Genomic DNA, 19490 nt, shown 5'->3' on the forward strand with positions numbered 1-19490 from the left:
CATTCGTTCTTGGTCCCTCTCACTATGACACTATTCAGATAAATAGTAGATGTGCATCTGGTGGCATCCGCTCTGGGCTTCAGAAAGCCACGAAGCTTTAATGCTTAACCATGAAGGCAGTTGTTCCTATACATGGCAGGGTTTTTGTGACCTCTGACTTGGTATCTGTGTTACAAAAAGCCAGTATAAGTAACGTGTTGCAAGTATCATTCATACGTGTAGACCATAGATTTACATCCGTATGCATCTCTTTAGAGTACTAAAGGGCTGAACTGGGTGTAGGTTGAATGTTCTGATTTTGCTTTGGCTTCCCTACCTAGGGAAGCTCAATACAGTTCTCATTGGGCAGCCTAGATTTTTGACTTCAGCCTTCATGGGATTATTGGCTATATTCCTTGTTTTGGGAGAACGGTGCATTTAAGTGCTAGGTTTGAGCTCTAGGATGTGACTGGAAACGAATGGGAGTAGAACTTTGTGTTCTTGCTGCGTGGTGTAGCTGGTTAGATTTCTGCAGAATTAGTTTAATACACAGGCTCTGTGTTGCCTTTTCAAGTGGCAGCCAGTGATAGGAGAAGGATGCTATCCTTCCCTTCTTTTTACCTTGCAATTTGTATGTAGTAGATTTTGAACACAGAATTTGAGGGGTCTAATTAGTGCTAGAAAGTTCACAATCAGTCGTATTTAGTTTAGGCACCATTCAGGGGCTGATCCAGTGCAGGACTGTGCCCTGAGCTTCCTCTGGGCCATTTTCCATTCCAGTTTTAAGCAAACCATGTGATTTCTCCATCTCCCTCAGGGATGTTTTTCTATGATCTAGTTAGAAGTCATAGTTTACACATTTGGTGATGTTCAACTTCACATTTTCTTTCCTAAGTATAAAATGTCCAGTTATTTCTCCCTGGGGGAAGTAATGGAGAGGATCACAGCAGAGCAGCTCTCTACATGTAGGACTGAAATGAAAGCATATTACATCTTTCAGTCTTACAGGGGATACCAGAAATCACAGTGGCAATGATTAGGCTTGTATTTCTTTGAGTATGAGAAAAGTTGAAAGGTGATCTTAAGGACTAAGTGGGTATCCAGTCACCTTCTCCGCAGATGCACCCCTTCACATCTCAGTGTCATACGTGTTTTCTGTTACATGGTGTTATATCAGTTACACAGCAATCCAGAGCCCTTTTGAGTATCACAGCTGGCTTCTGCCTGTGATAACAGCTACAAGTCAGGTCTGTATATTGGTGATGATCACTCACTCCATCACATTTCCTTGCTGACCAGTGCCTCTCATGATAGCTCTACTTAATTTCAGTGAATGTAAAGGCTGCAAAATTTAGCTGGAAACCTGTAGATATTCAAATGCCAACCACGTGCAAAGATCAGCTTGATTATTTTCTGTAATGGAATTAGCCAAATTCAAGATATTTCAGGCCTGCCTACGTATCTGAATGTATTCCATTCTGAATGCATTCTGAGTGTACCTTTGACCATAGCTTAGGCATATAGAATTGACTGTTCTGACTGGTGTGATAAGATCTCTCTATAATTCTTCAAATGGATTTAAGTGAATGGAAAACTCAAGGTTTTTCTTTTCCCCAGTGATGTCTCTAATTTCTTTGCAGAAGAGCCAGCAGCAAAGACATTTTAAGAAGGGAAATGAAATCTTGGATAAATATTCCAAGAAATTAGTAGTGCTTTTAGAGTATGAGGGAAGAGAAAACAGAAGTGTTTGCATTAGGTACCAGAAAACCTTTATGACCATGAGAAGTGTCAAGTGCTGGACCAGTTTTCCCCAGTGAGGCTGTAGTGTCCATTCTTTTTCTGTTTATAACCAGGCAAGCTAAAGTCCTGAGAAACCTGGTCTAACTTTACAAATGACTCTGAGCTGAGCAGGAGTTTAGAATTCAAGAGGTGCCTTCCAGCTTGAAGTCTCCTGTGATCCTATGTTTAGAACCTAAAGCCTGAAGTGGCTGACTTTCTGAGTCAGATTTACCCAGTACTTCAATCCTGTGCTCTCAGAGGACTGCAAGTTTCTGCTTAGTACGCTCCTGCTATACTTCTCCTGTCCATCGCTTTAACTACTTGGAACACCATATTCCACAGACTGTCTCACCTCAGTGTAAGAACTCCAGCTATCAGCTGAAGTCCTTTCCACATCTTAACTTGTTCATGCACAGTATCAATCGCTGGGTTGCAGACTGGAAGAGGCAGTGCTCTTCATTTGTCATCCACTGGGTCAAATCTGATCTGTTGAATCTAACTAGCAGATTTGCTGGACTTCATACGCAGAGTGGTCAGTATACAGTCAGAGAGAGAAGCAGTGCAGGTGTTAGGAAGGTTGGAGGAGCACATACTTTCTGTGTTGCTTTCACTGGCTGTGCTGCTCAAAGTGTATTGATGGCTCACAGCATCAACAAAAAGAGAAACAGAGCCAAAGGCCACTCACTTCCACTTCATCTACTTCAGATTCAGCAGAGTGGGAGCATGATATGAGACTGAAAAGAGCAGGGTAGGCACCTGAGGGAATCAATGAAAACCCCCTTCCTTTTTCTCCTTATTTGTCCCCACAAAAGATCTGAAGGTTGTGTGGAATGAGATCTGTTGTGGCAAGTATAGCATATGCAGTATGTATCAAGGAGACACTGTCTGGTCCCTCCTTTCCCATTCAGCGTTTAAGTGTGGCAGTGGTAAAAAATAGGAGGGAGAAATCTAGGAGAGGAAAAGGTGATGAGAAAGGAAACTGAGTCATGGCATTAGGGATTTATTTATTTGGATGCATACAGGTGGAAGGGAATAGAGCACAGGACCCTGTAGAAACCCCTGTTTCTACATATGTCAAAAAGGGTGGGCATACATCTGATCACTTTGAAAAATCAGCCAAAGAGCTCTGGGATAAGAGCTCATTTCTGCCAACAAGAGTCTGAATGGAGACCCTGTCACTGACCTTGCAGCCAGTTGTCATGAAGTGTCTACAAACTGATAATCTATGAGACCTCTTTCTCTCTTGTCAGGTTTATTAAGTAAGTTAATAGTTTCAAAGTTGCTGCGGCGAGAGAGCTTACAAATAGCCTAGTTGCATAAGACTAGTTTTCTAAGGAAACCATACTAGAAAACAAGTGCAAGAAAAATGTATCAGAGAAGGTCAGTAGTTGATTGCCCAAAGACTTCTGTTTTAGTGGACAGCACTACTGATGTGATTTTGAGGAATATATCTGCAGGAAAACATACTGAGCCTGCAAACTGTTACATGTGGTTTATTTGGTAGCTGGAAGTCAATCACTTCTATAGACTGATGTGTATTGAGACAGAGAAAGCGAACTAGCTGATCGGTATGTATTTTTGGCCTGTTTTCATGGGGGAATGTAGAGAAAAATAGTTTTCAGCTCATTTAATATGTACGTTTTCCAAGAGCAAACAACAATAATGTCAGACTGGTACTTAAATCAGCCAGTTCTAGGTAACCTGTGCTGAAGAGCCTTTCAACAGTTGGGCAAAAATTTAACTACTTTGGATTACTAAATCTTGAATAACACTGTGTATTTTAAACTAACTAAATGTGAACTCACATATCTAATGACAGAATGTGAACAGCAGGTACAGGGACCAGAGCTCCATAATAGAAAGCAGTCACACTGAAAAAGATTAGAGATGTCTGAACAGATAATCAGTGGATCAATAGCTTCAGCTGTGATCCTGCAGCCAAAGAAGCTGTGGTTCTTTGATCTACGAAGAGCTGGATATTGAAGTGAAAAGAGAAGGTTGTATTTTTTCTGTATTTGGTGTTTGTGGGGAAAAAAATAATAGAAAAATCTTTGTCTAATTATATTATTCTCACTTTGGGAAGTACTATAGGACAGAAGAATTGTTAGGAAATAAATATGTGAACCGTGAGTAAAATCTTACATTGATGACTCAGTGACAGTTTTTAAGTGCTTGAGTGAAGAAAAAGCATCAAAACAATCTGTGTCTTCAACCTGGCAGAAAACAGTTAAGATGGGGTGGAAAGATGGCTGACATATTTGGGTTGGAATTAAGGCAAACAATCAAATGGTGAAAATACTGAACTATTGGAATAATTTGCCAAGAATTATACTGAGTTCTCAGTCATCTGAATATGTAAAAGGCAATATTTTTTCTAAAACAAAACAACCAACCAACCAAACAAACAAACAAAAAAACCAACCCAAAACCCAGTATTTCAAGTGCAGCAGTGGAAAATGTAACTAAAAAATGGTATATTTCTAGCCTCACCTGTTATAAAGAGAAGGGATTGGATAATTGAGGTGTTTCTTTGTGAGTTTAAGTTGCAAATACTCAAGTCCAGGAGTGTACTAGGTTTATAAAAGGAAACAGTCTCTATGTCCTGTGAGGATGTGTTTGTAGCTCTGGATGTTGAGGTTGATCAGACACACTTCATGGAGAAAATGTCATTGCAAAAATTCTTAACTGAAGTGGAGAAAATAGTATGGTGGTCCAAATGCTCATGTGGATTGATATCCCAGACATAAATAGGGAAAATAACATTTAGGGATTATATAATGATGGGTTTATTGACCATTTACTGCCACTAGTTGGGTTGGTGGCAAGTGACAGTGACAGCCATGGAAAGACTGAAGAGCCAGTGAAGGCAGGAAACTCAGTGGTAACGTGGGCTTCAGTTAACTCTATGTGTAGGCTGTCAGTTGTGTGTGATATAAGAGTTAAAACATTTGCTTGAGGAACTGATCAAAGAGAATGAAAAAATGAAGTAATTGCTTTGTGCAATGATCAGAATTTAGTGCATAATGTTGTTACTAAGGAGGCTCTAGGCGACTGAGAGCAGAAAACAAGCAAGCAGGCAAACAGATAGTAAAACAAAAACAAAACCCTCATGCCATTAAATAATATTTATTTGCATCTGCTTGTTGTGGTGGAATAAGTGTTGCTCTAAAGAGCAGTACCAGTGTATGCATGAAAAAGTGAAGGACGTTTGGAAAAGCTGTTAAAGACATGAATCTGCTGTTGTGTCACAGGTAAGTGCCTAGAATTAACTGAGTAGCTGAGTAAAGACAGGAAACAAGGATTAGCAAGAAATGGCCACTTTTCACTGGGATCTTTCTTCAGATTGTGCGTATTCATGAATGGTATGAAAAGGGAAGGTAAATAATGAAATAACAAAGGATCATAATGATAATAAATTATTTAGGGGAGCAAACAAGATGCTGAATGCGGAGATTTCCAAAAGGATATTATAGTATTGAATGACTAGATGTTAAAACTGTGGGTGAAATTTGAAGTAGATATATATCTATAGTGATAAACAAAGAAAACAATTATACTGTTACATTCACAGTGATGGAGGACTTGGAGTTATAATGGATAGCTTAATTCTTAGTACCAATAACAATGCCAATTAAGTATTAATAATTAGTAAAAAAATAGATAATGAAATGAGAAACAGCATTAAACTGCTATGGATGAATCTATGCTATGCAAATATTTTGAGTAGCATGTAGACATAATCGAACTGGAAATGATTCAGAAAAAAAGGCAAGAAGACTATGAAAAGTGTGGTGTGGTTTGTGTGTTTGTGAAGCCATTTAAGTACATAGGAGTTTCTGATGTCTGGGGAAGAGATGATTAGGGGAATTATGACAGATCTGAACTCCTGTGGAAGGAGATGAGGTAGGAGATGTGGTGTAATCTTGAGTACACCAGGCAAGTGATGTGGGGTTGACTGACCACAGAGCCAATGGTCCCCAGTTCTAGTAATGCTTCAGGGGCCATCCTTCCATGCAGTGAGGAGATTACTGCCCGCTCACAGAGGTGCGTTTTATGCAGTAGTGGCTCAAAAAGACCTTCCTCTCTTTCCAACTAGTAGCTAGAAGGTGGCTGGTAGAGGGAGGTGGGCTCTCAGAGCAAGAGACACATACCCCACTGGTGTGGAATGCAACTGAGAGTTTGCTAGCAGCCTGTGTAAGCATTTACCAGGTCAGAGGAAGGTGCTACATGCAGTATTTGGTAGAGCCATTTGTGCCACATCTTAAAAGCACCAGACTTTTAAGAAGCATGTCACTATTGTATAATTACGAGACCACACACAGGTTCAGTTCTCTGAACACTAGGTCTATCATGCCCTAAGAAAATACGCAGAAGGACTCGATGGTGGTAGAGTGGTTATGGCTGGAATGGGGCAGTCCTAACTCACTCCCCATCTGAAGCCAAAAGGACCCTGTTGAGGAAGCACTGTGTGGATGTACGCAGCAGCTAGAGAAACTTTGTGAAGCAGGAGTTGAAACTGAACGTCTTATTATTATTATTAGAGTCCCCATAAAAAAGCCATGACCTATTCTGTTAAATATTTTCTTCTGTTCAGGGGACCAGAAGGCGAATGAGGTGAATGGCAGATTGACTCTGTGTGGTCTTAGATCGGGTACAGTGAATGCTCTGTACTGGTATCGTGTAGCTCTAATTTGGGTGTGCCCAGCACAGACTTCAGCTACATTATAGATTTAGCTACATTGTATGTTTGCAAAGGATTGATGCTTTGCAGAGTTTCAGAGTTTGTTGGGTTTTTTTTGGTCAGAAGAACTCTCGTATCTCTTCGGCAAGAGAAGGAAAGACTTCAGGAGGCTCAGCCCTTGTGGAACCTTTGGTTTTTCTACTGGACATGTGGTGGAGGGTGTTTGGATTGCTGCCACAGTGAGAAGGAGCTCCAGTAAGTCTTGATCAGTCACAGAGTATTTTCCCTCGCAGCTTGGCAAATGTAGTGGGCTGAAGATTAGATCCTTCCACCTTCTTGCATCTGCTCTGGACCTACTTGAGGAGCAGTACCCCCTGCAAAGATGCAAACAGTGCCTTTTTTGCTTCTTAATGAAGCAAGTGCCATTATCTGTCTCCCAAAGAAGTTTGGTCTGCAGCCAGACAATGGTGTGTTGCTACTAAAGTTCTTCCAGGGCCAGTATGACCTTCTGCATGTGACACCCACTGAATTCCTGAGGGGCAGCCTGAGAATATCCTCAGTTAAACAGTTCTGGCAAATTCCTCCACTGCCTTGATGCTTTCATGTAGTTCTAGCACAGCTTGACCCACAGCTTCCTTCTTTACTTTCTAGCACATTTGGGCCAAGGGAAATATATGCCTTTTCTCTAATGTATTGATCCAGAGCTCCTGGGAGGCTGCTATACAGCTTAGATTCTTTTATCAGGTTGTTGTTAAAATGTTGATATGGAAGTGTCATCCTACAGGAGGTGATGGCAATCGCCATGATGATGATGTGTGAAAAATAATTTTGGAATGTGTGGTTGTATGAAATAGTTGCAGTTCAGCCAAGAATAGTTTATACTCAACTACTGAGACTGAGATAGAGGAAACATAGTGAGAAATGTGGAGTTTGCTCCAGGGTGTAGTATTCTTTCAATGGCCTATTTTTAAGTCTCTGTTCAGCAATAGCACTTGGGAGAAACCAGACGACCGAGGAAGGCACGTATCAGTGAGTGGAGTTATAATGTTCTGAGCCTGATATTGGAGTATGGACGTCAACTAGATTACTGACTCCCATTCTACACAGAGAATTCTACACGGTGTATCAGGTGACGGGCATACCCTCAGTGACTTTGAGTACACTGGGTTATATTTCCAAGGTAAACAGGGTTACTGTTCTACCAAAGGAAGTGACAAGAATTTTTGTCTATGCGTCAGCTGAAGTAGACCATGCTTTCCTATCCCTGCAATACAATATATCATACAGGATGGCAGCCAGACCCTACTGGAGATCATCCCTCCATTCCATAGAGTTTCATGATGGGATTTTACGCTGAGAGATAGAGATAAGAGAGCTGAGGAACTGCTGTCCAGCAGTTGTGGTGCGAGTGGTACCAGCAGTGCTGTGTACCTGCAAGTTGTGTAGACAGAAATGTGGTCCCCAGAGTACAGGTAAGTATTTAGAGTCCTTGGTCTACTTATCTCCTTGAATAGGGCTCTCTCTGATGAAGATGAGGTTGTAGTCTGCCATGGTAAGAGTCAGCTGTATCTTCTTACCAGAACAATTAATCTTTGACAAGTAGCAAAGGCAGTAGCTTGTTCCCCCACTGGCCACGGATGTTGGATTCAGTGCTGACTGGAGTGGTTGAAGATGCAAAGATGGGGAGAACTGTTCTGAGATCCCATAGCTGAGATCTTTATGGAGGAATGATAGCAATGGTCATTTCCCTTGGCCAGCTTTGGCCAGCTCTGCCCTGTTGGCTGTCCTTGGGGGTCCAGACATGGGTTGTATTGGCTTCCTCTGGGGATACACAGATATGCTTTCCTTATCTATCCACTCCAGTGACAGACCCTGGTTTGGGTCTCCAGACATTAATATACACAGGAAGGAGGCATGAGAACTATTGTCTTCCCTGGGCTGGGTGTCTGCTTATGTTGCTACTACTTCCAGTCTTCACTCTCCAGTGACCATTTCCTGGACCGGAAAGCAACCAGTTCAGAGGTGTTCAGTTTAGAAGCTGGGAAAGTCTTGAATGTCCCTTGAGGAGCTGGCAGGGTGGGCTGGTGTTTTGAGCAAGCTCTTGTTCTGCTTCTTCTTCCAACTCATCTTGCTGACTGGACAATACTAGTGGGCTTAAAGGTGCAGCATTGGATTCCACCCTTGGCCTGCTGACATCACCTTGGCAGTGGTGCTGCTCACCTCACAGGTTGAGGGAAAGAAAGGGTCTGGGAGAGCCATTGGGGTCAGCAGCCACCCTTCCACAATCTGTCGCATCTTCATACAGACGGGACAATGGGAATCTTGGTGTTTGTCTGCAACAGTGCTTGGGAGATGGTCTGAAAGTCTGCAGGAAGGCTGAAAGAGGGGATTGGAGGAGTGGGCTGTGTGAGGGGGAAAGACCTGGGCTCCACAGGCAGTGCTGGGTGGGCTGGGTGTGGAGAAGGGCTGGTCCTGAAAACAAAACACAGAATGCTTGGAGGTGCTGAGGAGCCCATGGAGGGGCATGGTGTGAAAGAGAGTGTATGGGAAAAGAAAGGGTAGGTGGTTGTTCTGTATGTGTTTTTATATATATATATAGACACATTAGAGGGAGGAAAAGGGTAAATGGGATAGCAGGAGAACAGTAGTGGGCAGTAGTGGACTGATCTGGTGCAAGCAGGAGGCGGTAGTGATGCCTTTCTCTTCCTGCTCCAAATGTAGGAAAAGGGGTTTGGGGGAAGGTGCAATACAATCTGCTTGTTGACTCCTGCAGAGTAGCTGGTATGGTCCTTCTTTCTCGTTGGTAAAGATGAAACTACAGGACATAGATATTACAACTAGTGATATTCTTGTGCTCTAAGACAGTGCTCATGTGATGTGTTTGCCACATAGATTAAAATTTAAATACATAGAGAGAGCAAAATATGAAGTTGCCTGCTGCATATTACTTCTGCAATGTTGGCTACAGGCCCACAAAAAACGGCTGCTACCTCAGTTCATATTGATGTTTCCATACTTACTGTGCTGAATGAGGCCCCTGGGGACACATTCTCTGCACTTCAGAGAAGCACTGAAGAATGAGGATAAATCCATTGCTTCTGTTCATGCTGACTGATACTTGTTCTGCAAATGAGACAGACAGGGCTTTGAGATTTTTTGTTGCTGTTGTGTTAATTGGATGTGTTTCATTTTGCGGTACCTCCTTGGCTTAGATGACGTGACTGCTTCTCAGAACAGAACTATCTGTGTCTAACATTGGACTCTGTTCATCTCTTTTTAGTGTGCAAGGACATGGTGTGCAGTAACCTTTAGCATTGGTTTGAAAGTATTTCCAGTCAAGAAGGAAAATGTTGGTTTGTTCATTTTGTTCATGAATGTATCTTCCATTATATCCTAAAGAGCTCTAAAAAGAGATCTACCTGTAGAAGGTGTTAGAATGGTTCTGGGCCTGGAAAATAGGTCTTGGAAATAGTTTAGGTTGCTCAAATCTTAAACTGCATGCCTGATTCCTAATCTTACAGATATATCAGAACTGTAGGCATTTCATTTTTGACCAGAAATTTCCAAGACATCTGTTTTGTGGAGACCAAGATGCCCTGATGGGCACCTCAGCTCTCTTTCATCCATGAAAACAGGCATTTTTTTCTATTCATCTACTACAAGTTGTTCAGTTTTTAGTTACACTCTGAAAAAGCAAACAGTAGCTAACTAATTTCCATTTCCTTATCCACATTCATACAATTATACAAATAACTCAGGTTGATTTTTGGTCTTTACGGAGGAGAATTTGAATGCTTTCCTCTCAGGTTCATCTCTGAGACGCTTCACCTGACGCAGAGGCTTATTCTTTTCCTCGATGTTTGGCTGTCTCTGAGTGGCTTTCTGGAAAGGAAGTAGGGATGAAGAAGATTTCTTTGAAGCTATGCTATCTACCCATCTATTGGCTCTCCCCAGTAGCTTCCACTTCACTCATTTCAACCATATTTGACAAGTTGCGATGATGTTCTGTTTGACAAAGATACTACAATCCCATGAGTATCATGAAAATTGGTATCTTGGAAAGAACAGTTTAAAGGCTGCTCGTAATTACTGCAATTACATTTGTTGTTTTCTTAGTTGATCAGGGAAAACAAGGGAATGGAAAAGAATAATTTACCATTTACCATCATTAACAATGCCTACCAGTATAGAATGATAATGTTTCTGCTCTCTGAAGACAGTGAAACTCAAGAAAGAGGGGACAGTTTGCTAACAGTGGATAATAACAATGTTGGAAATTCAGTTTAATTGATGAGTTTCTTCTTATGTTAATTGATATAGCACATCAGAAAGCAATTGACACAAATCATGTTTGGTATAGGGCAGTATCTTCATAAGTACCATGTTGGAAGAAAACAGCTTTTAGGACTCTAAAAGTGTTGTGTCCTAGTTAGTACAAAACAAAATGTAGGAGACAGATTAAAGAAGATCTTGAGCATCCATTGCAGAGTTTGCAATGGAACAGGTTACTAAAAGCTTTTGCATAGATGCAGAGGCCTTATTCAAGCAAGTACCTCGTTAAATAAACAGAATACAGGCACACATACAGTATCAGTGAAGTAAAACAGGGAATATTGAGTGTAGCTTTTTTTTAGGCTTTTATTTCAAAAGGCCTGACTTAAAACTGATTCTTGATTTTTACCTAACCAGTACTGTAAAGACTGGAGGGGTATCTTCCCCCCAAGGGCTTAGAGGACTGGAGTAGAAACATGTCTTCAGTTGTCATGGATACGTCTCTTTCTGTTAAGTGTCTGCCAGAGTTTTATCCATTAAATTTGTGTTAAAAATACATAGGAGCTATGATTTGTAAACAGTGTGGCTTAATGTATTTATAAAGTTCAGCTGTGTTGGTTTTATCTCACTGTTTCTTATGGTTAGCTTTCTGCTTGTTCATCAGTCATCTATTGTGTCTTACAAGGCAAGGACGGAAGTTATGTTGTTATGAAAAATCACACAACAAGTAAAAAAGAAATATCTTTGAAACGTGCCATGAAACACAGAATCCCTCTATGTGCTTTCTATGCACGTTTCACAAAAAGATAAGGAAGACCTCAGAAACTGAATTGTGTTGCTTTACCATCCTTCAGAATGTTTCCACAAGAAATCAGTTGCATGTTGTATGGGCAATCGGTAATCACAGCCTGAACCTCTGATTAATCAGCTGAGGCAAGTGCTGGGTCAGCTGTGGGAGCACAGGTGAGGGTAATTCAGCTGTGCTCCCGGAAGGGGTGGAGCTTGGCTTCACCTCCTGTAGACCTCATTTAAGGGCTGACCACCTCTAAGGCAGCATCTCTTGGAGATTGCTCCCCAGTGGAGATTGCCTCAGCATTTCCCAGTGAAGGTGTCCATATTGGTGAGTTTTTCCCTGTAAATAACCTTTTGAATATCTGTTACCATCTTTGTATTATTCCACCTTACACATGTGTTTGTAAAAATCCCCACTTTAGAATTAGCTTTGTGACCCATTTGTACTTCAAAAGGTTCATCAGCTCTATGTGAAGAGGAGCAAATTCAGTCTGGGAGAGGTGACTGATGATAGAATTACAAATGGATTAGGCGTTATGATTAACATAAGATGAAATGGAAGGTGGATAAGAGAAAAGAAATTATTTTGGAGAAGAAAAGCGCTATTATTACAACAGAAGAACGTACTAATTGAAGGGAGAAAGACATTGATGGGGTCAGATAAAAACCATTCTCAGTATAATGTGCTGCTTTCAGTTTCCCTTTTCCTACTTAGCTGTCCATGTTTCTTTCTGATTTTCTGTTTCTTTCCTTCCATCTGTCAGAGCAGAACTTGATCTTTCACATCTATGTATTAATATCGCTCTGGCTGTTTCTAGCAGAATTGAGGAAAAAAAACCACCCACCACTAAACTTTTCCTACTTTCAATAAGTGGAAGTAACATTGCCCCAGGCTCAATGCCAATTAGAGCCCAGAGATTTCCTTTTCTACCACAATGTGTGATGCTGTAACACTTGAGCAGATATTTTTCCATTTTTGCCTTGCAGAACATTTCATAGATATTAAAGAGGCAATTCTCTCCAAAAATCTTCCCTAATATCTGTGAAACTGTTTGGACCAAGAATTTTCAATAATTATTCAATCTATAAATATATTATATAGGCTTTTACTTCTACTACCACAGAGCAAGTGTGGACTTTGAGGCAAATAATAGTTTGATGACAATTCATGTCAAGTAGTTGATGCCACCATCTGCCAGAATAATATTTTGCACAGTCTAACACTTCATGGAAACCATCAGTGTTGGTATTGAGATAAAAAAGCTGAGTGTCTGTGCCAAACTTTGGGACTGTTAAATCACATGTACTGAGCACCTGACTCCTTGAGGTTGGTCCCTCTGTGTTTGAGGTCTCTTTGTGGCATGTTTTCCTAACAGTGCTGCAGCCAGGATGTTGAGATTTGCAGTAGCGCTGCGGCACTGTACTCAGCAACAGCTAAACATACAAGAATGAGACTGAGGATAAATGGAGATAAAACAGCCTTGGCATGGTTGCTTAAAACCTGTCATGAAGGCTTTTGCGTTGCTGCCTTTTGCTCTGGAGTGGTAGTGTCTCCTGCTTCTCCAGCATCGCTGACTACGTACATCATCTTTGCAGCAGGACAGCCCCAAGCCTCCCCTTCTTGTGTGACAGAAGGGGTACTGATGGAGCCAAGGAGCAGTCTGCCTCTACATGCGGAGGCAAGCAGAGGTGGGCTCTCACTCCTACTCTTGACTCCACTGTCAGACTCCCACAGACCTCTGTTGATTCCTCAGCTCCTCTTGCCCACGTTCAGCTGGGCTGCGCAGTCTGTGCAGTGGATGTGTCTGAATCCTGATCTCTATAGTTGTTGGCACCCAGACATAGAAGCAGCAGCAGCAGCCCTCCTGCAGATGCTGGTACAGATCTCTCACCAAGTCAAGCTTCATTTTCAGTAATGTTCAGGCACTGTATTTGGGCTCCCTCTTCTGACATTGTCTCTCTGTGTTCCTTCTTGGGTGTGCAGGTGGGTTTTTATCACATAACCTAACATGCCTTGCAAAGGAGTATGCCTGCAGGCTGAAGCTGAATAAACTGATCAGAATTTAACACAAAATGGTACAGGTGTTGCATGTGGGTTGATCATGCTTAATAGTAATTGCAATTAGAAAGAAATAATGGAATTCAGGCCTCAGGCTTCCCCGTGCCTCTTACAGACCTGTGTAGGGAAGGGGATTGTACAACACCTCTTGCTCATCAGAAGATCTGGTGTGATGAGCCAGTGTAAATGTGCCAGAGCTGCTAGAACAAGCAAGAGGGTTTTCATATGTCTATAGTGAAGAAGCTTGCAGCAAAGAGCAACTAAAAAGTTAACAGGTGTTGAAAATAGCACCATTCACATCCACAAAAATCTATTATAAATAGAATAGAGATTGCTCAATCGATGCAGGAATTGATTATCATTGTAAGAACTGTCCTTCTTTCTACATTTCTAAAAGCTCTGTTTAAAATGTAACGCAGTCTCCTACTCCATGACATGGAAGAAGGAATAAAATATTGTTAAATAGAGTTTAAGGATGGTGCAGTAGAAAGAACAGTAAGTAGCCAAATGGACAGAGCAGTCCTATGGAGAAATCTTTCTTCCTTGGCTTCTTAAAGTGTGTTACTTCACATTTAGTTTCACTTATATTAAAATCAAGTCTTCTTTAGTAATTTTGTTTATCTTCTTTCTTTCAATTTTATTAATTTTACATTATTAATGTTTATTTTAGTAAGATCTCCTAAGTTGTATTAAATTGCCTCTGATTTCAAACAGCATAGACTGGCTTTGAATGGGCAAAAACCTTAGAAAACTGTGCAGAAAGTGCATGAATCACAGTGATCCAACAGCTGAGCATGAGAATCTGCTACAGGTTTATGGCACAACAGGTTAATGTGATGAGAAACAGTCATTTTTACCTTTACTAGCAGAATGGGTGTGAGCGGTCCTGCAGTACTATGCACTCTTTCATGTCTGTGTTTCAAAGATAGTTCTTCAAAATGTGAGATGCCTTTTAAAAAAGACATGGATTTATTTAGGGAGATGGAAAGATGCTGCACATTAAGAAACCTAAGGATCTCAGTCTGTTTAATTTGTCAAGAAGAAAATCAAGTGAATGAATAGCTGTTCTGAAATGTCATGACAGGTATTAAAAAACTCTTTAATCTTGCTGAGAAAGGCAAAGCAGGGACAGCACCTCTAAATTGAAGCCAAACCGATTCAAACTAGGAAGGAGAAATGCCATTTTAAGTGACAATGACTTAATAATGGAACAGGATATCAAAAGAGTTGGTTATTTCTCAGTCATACATCATGACTACATTCTTTTATTTTGGGGAGCTATGGTTTAGCCAAGCGTACATTCTGCTTAAGATCAACACCAATGACTTGACTTTGTGTGAGGATATTCATGTGGAATGTAGTAGTTGATGATATACAGGTGATCTAATTAAAATCAGGTCTGGTTTAAGGCTATTGTCTTAAGGTCAGTGATTCTCCTGTATGCTAAACTGACTTGGCTTAAGAATGCTAAGATGTGTTGTAGTGACTGACTAGATGTGTTCCCACAGGAAATGAGGTGATTGCAGTAGACTGGAAGGGACTGAAAGATGTGGACCAAATCAATATGGACAGTACCAGTTCACTACATGGCAGCAGCTTCCATCGTCCTTCTACTGAGGTGAGTGCTTGTCCCAGATACACTTATCCAAGGAGACTGAAAAAGTTCAGTTCCTTCTCTGTTCAGAAATGTGTGCTGTGCATCGTTAGGATCATCTTGGAGAGGACGAGAGTGCTAAGGATCAGACTTCTGTATCCGTACAATTTGGCTTGTTTAGAATAGAGATGAGTCATTGTGCATAGAGTATCTAGAGCGAGTAAGAGTTGCAAATGAAAGTGCTTTTAACCACTGGCAACTGGGGTAGATACAACATGAATAAAACTGTGGCAGTTCTGACAAACCTGTAGGTCCGCATTCCTTGAATGATGGATTTACTAAAATGCCCAACACCTCGGCTGAACAGCTGTACCGTGCTTTGAAGAAATGTGTTTGTCTCCATTTTGATATTTAGGAATGTATTCACTAGTAATAATTCCTGGCTGGTAGGAAAAATGGTTCTGGTTTGCAAATAGAAACTGGATCAGAGTGGACAAACTGAAAGATTACAAGAGAAAATAATTTCAAGAGAAAATCATTCTGTAACTTGTTACATTATGCTAAGAATACATAGGTGGTGTGGCTCCTCCTTGTGTTAGCCTCAGAGGGATGCACCACCCACACAAGGTTGCCGGCATTGCAGCACTAAGCAAAGAAGAGCTGTTAGAAGGAGAGTCTTACCAAACGTTTGTATTTCTCTCTCCCTTACACTCTTTATCATCATATTGTATACAGTCAAGCACCATGGCACTTATAGATAACACAATCAACAGCAAGGAACCATTTGAACATGGTGCTCAGGGACATGATGTAGCGGAAGGTTGTTAGGGTAGTACGGTTAGGTTGCGGTTGGACTTGATGACCTTAAAGGTCTTTTCCAACCTGAGCAATTCTGTGATTCTATTCTGTGAGTAAAGCCAGATCGAAAGACACATTTTTAAATTCCCAGATAAAGTAGAGGCTGTTGATTATCACTAACTACTAGAGTGGTGCATGGCAATTTGCAGCTTGTTTGTTTCACTAACGTGATGTCCTTTTTTGCTTTCTTCAGCAAACACGGACGGATTTCTCCTGGGATGGTATCAATGTGAGTGTATGCCATACTATTGTTCATACTTCTAGTCATAGGATATAGTAGCACTGAGGATGGAAACACAACTGAAAGTGTTAACTGTCACTGAAATTCTGAGCATTGTCTAAGATTCAGAGGATGCTGCTAAGATTTTGTTTGCCACTGTGGCTTTTGCTGTCTGGCAGGTATTTACATCTGGCTATTAAATTGCCTTTATCCCTTTGGGACAAACGTGTGTCAGTTCTGATGGTGTTGTTTTTCTTTCCCCCCCACTAAAGCAAAACCAGCATCCTGAAAAGGGAATAATGTTTATTGTTGCTACCAAGCTATTCTTCTCTTGAAGGTTTTCAAAAAGCTGTTCAAATAGTTTAGCTTTGATAGTTTGATACTTTGAAAGGAAGAATTAGGGGTGCATTTTTGGTGGTGTAAGATAATGATAATGTAAGATAATGAACAGCAGTGCCTAGCCAGGAATGATCAGAGGTGGCATAGCCTGATGTTCTTTAACCAGCTTTACCATCAAAGAAGATGATACATCATGGGACAAGGACTATGTTCTCCACTACACCTTTCTATTTTTACTGTTCTTCTCTCACTATCTGATAGCTTCAGCTCATGTGTTACACACACATTCTTGGCTACAAAGTTACACGGTGCCTCAACTACCGCATTTACGCTCACTTTTCAGAGAAACCCACCTCTCTTAGCATAGCAATTGGCAGAGATTATATGCAGTTCAGCATCTTTACATTACTTTTCTTTGCCTCTAATTACTTCACTGCCTACTTACTGCATCTCTCACTTTTCCGGAGGCCTGTGCCTATGACCAAATAGTTGCTTTATATCAGGATTTAAAATTTTCCCTGTCATGGTACTACTTTTGAATGTATTTGTGTTTGGATGCCCAGTATGAACACAATGGACTTGAAATGAAGAGCAGAAGCAATGCTTGTTTATCCCTTATCCAAATGTAGTCTGAAATGCAATGCCCAGCGTCTTTGGAGGAGTCCATTGATTTCATCTTGAGAGATTGTGTTCTGTAATATTTGTAACTGCTGCCTGTACTTATTATTCAGAGACTGAGCATGAATGCAGACAAGAGAGTAAAGGAAATTTAGTAGAATTGTAGAACTTATTTCCATACTGCCACGAATGAAGAATAATACACTGATAACGTCACGTTCATTTTAAGACTATGTAAGATACAAGAGGAAGTAAATACTAAAACCAATATATAAAATAATATCTGTAATGTGGTGCATATTTGTGTGTTTTGTTTATCGCATTGTCAGCTCTCCATTGTAAGCTTCCTGAATTGTCCATCAACCATGCATTGCCTTTCAGACAAAGAGCTGGAACAGGGCAGCATTCCCATGGAGGATTGGAAGCAGCCAAAGGGAGGCTTCTCACAGCCTGGTTCTATCTCTGCCACTGACTTTACCTCACCCACTACCACAGTAATGCAGTAATATCTAATATTAGTTAAATGGCCTCTAATTTTTCCATCCTTTCTTTTGTTGTCTCATTATTGCTTGCTTCTGCTCTTCATCTCCCCCATACCTTCTGAAATTGTTGAACTGATTTCCATTCAGTTTCTTTTCACCTTCCTGTATATCATTTCTTCATATTCTTTCTTTTCAGCTCTCCATGGAAGATACAACCTCCATCCTTCCCAAGCTGAAACGTAACTCCAATGCTTATGGGATTGGGGCTTTGGCTAAATCATCTTTCTCTGGTGAGGTCCTTAAAACTTGGGTTTATTCTTGACATCTTCTCTCCACCTGCCTTTCTGCCTCTTCCCATAGTTCCCTGTTGCTTTCCCAACTGCTCCCTTCTGACTCATGTCTATTCTAGGCCTTAGAGCAGTCTCCACCACCACAGTTCTAGATATATGAATCTCTTATCTGTTGCACTTTCAAAGAGCAAATTTTGCTTCTCACCATGCCCAGGCATCTTCATTTGTATCCCCTCAAACTGTCTTGGGTTTAACCTCATTTTCTGTTTCTTAGTTTGTTCATTTCCAGGTTTCACCATTCATGCCCAACTCTGTTCTTAATGGATTCTAGGCAAGGAAGTAAATTGCTTTTCGTATCTGGGGTTTCTCTTCCCCCTCCCCTTCCCTCCCTACCCCCCTCCAAGAACTAGTCCAAGAAAAGGTGGAGAAACTCTCCTGGAGAGGGATACAGTGAAAGGTGGGAGACATCCAGCCCACCCAACCCAAGGCCTGAACCTAGTCAGGAAAGGAGGAGAGAAATCCCACTTCCAAGAGAGAAAAACAGTATGGCAGACAGCTCTGGAACTGTGTAATAGCCCCTCCTTGTTTTCTAATGTCTGGTCCCTTAGGGATATCCCGCAGCATGAAGGACCATGTCACAAAGCCAACGGCTATGGGCCAAGGCCGTGTGGCTCACATGATTGAATGGCAAGGTTGGGGTAAAGGTAACAGCCAGCAGCAGCAACATACGCACGAGACGGCACGCAAAGATGCTGATGCCTACTCAGACCTGAGTGACGGTGAAAAGGAGGCCCGGTTCCTTGCAGGTAGCTCTGTTTTCTTTTTTGCATGTGAATTGGATTAGTTGGGATGTTCCACAGCAGAATCCCTGATATAATGTGCAGAAAACTGATAAATGCACTCAGGAGAGCTCTGGGTGGTTCATATGGCAGATGGAGATGAGAGACTGGTTGGAGTATTGCCAGTAGAATGCAAAGTGGAGAGGGCAAGAGCCAACTGTGGGTGATGGGCACTGCTGAAGTAGAGCTACAGTGGGACCAGAGGATGTGTTAAAAAGGGGGATAAAAGATGAAGATGTTCACACATTGCTGCTCTCTGTCCATGTCTCCTTTGGCACAGGAGTGATGGAGCAATTTGCTATATCAGAGGCGACTCTCATGGCCTGGTCCTCCATGGATGGTGAGGATGTGAGTGTAAACTCAAATCAGGAGAATCCAGTGGGCAACTACTCCGAGAATTATCAGGAACTAATGGAGAGCCAAGGTGAGCTCCATCACCTGTTGCTAATCTTGAAGAACCTTTCTTTCAGTCTTGGTGTTGTTGTTGTCTTTCCACTTGCCCTTTTTCATTCTGTAGCTTCAAATTCCAGGGTGGAAATAAAGAAAAGCTATCACCTGTTTGCTGTCCAGGGAATCTAATGTTAACAGAGAGGCTCCAAAGCCCAGTTCCGTTGGCTTATTGGGCATAACTGTGGAAAGCCATCAGCTCTTGCAATCACTTGTGGATATAATGAGGTTCATATGACTG

The 19490-nt window shown here is 41.4% G+C and overlaps 1 protein-coding gene across 5 annotated transcripts in view; it reads left to right on the forward strand.

The window, feature by feature from the left end:
• FAM131B (family with sequence similarity 131 member B) overlaps positions 1-19490 on the forward strand; it is a 28791-nt gene that overhangs the window by 1369 nt on the left and 7932 nt on the right. The window contains exons 2-8 of one of the 5 annotated variants that reach the window (XM_015872505.2): positions 15071-15180; positions 16208-16249; positions 17258-17276; positions 17573-17685; positions 17870-17963; positions 18572-18769; positions 19083-19226. In XM_015872505.2, the coding sequence (XP_015727991.1) occupies positions 15071-15180; positions 16208-16249; positions 17258-17276; positions 17573-17685; positions 17870-17963; positions 18572-18769; positions 19083-19226 (720 nt within the window). Of the gene's footprint in view, positions 1-11812; positions 11832-15070; positions 15181-16207; positions 16250-17257; positions 17277-17572; positions 17686-17869; positions 17964-18562; positions 18770-19082; positions 19227-19490 lie in introns of those variants that run through there. The other 4 variants (XM_015872486.2, XM_015872466.2, XM_015872475.2 and 1 more) reach the window with 4 other exon arrangements.

This window comes from Coturnix japonica, chromosome 1, assembly GCF_001577835.2.
Source record: "Coturnix japonica isolate 7356 chromosome 1, Coturnix japonica 2.1, whole genome shotgun sequence".
Lineage (NCBI taxonomy): Eukaryota > Metazoa > Chordata > Aves > Galliformes > Phasianidae > Coturnix > Coturnix japonica.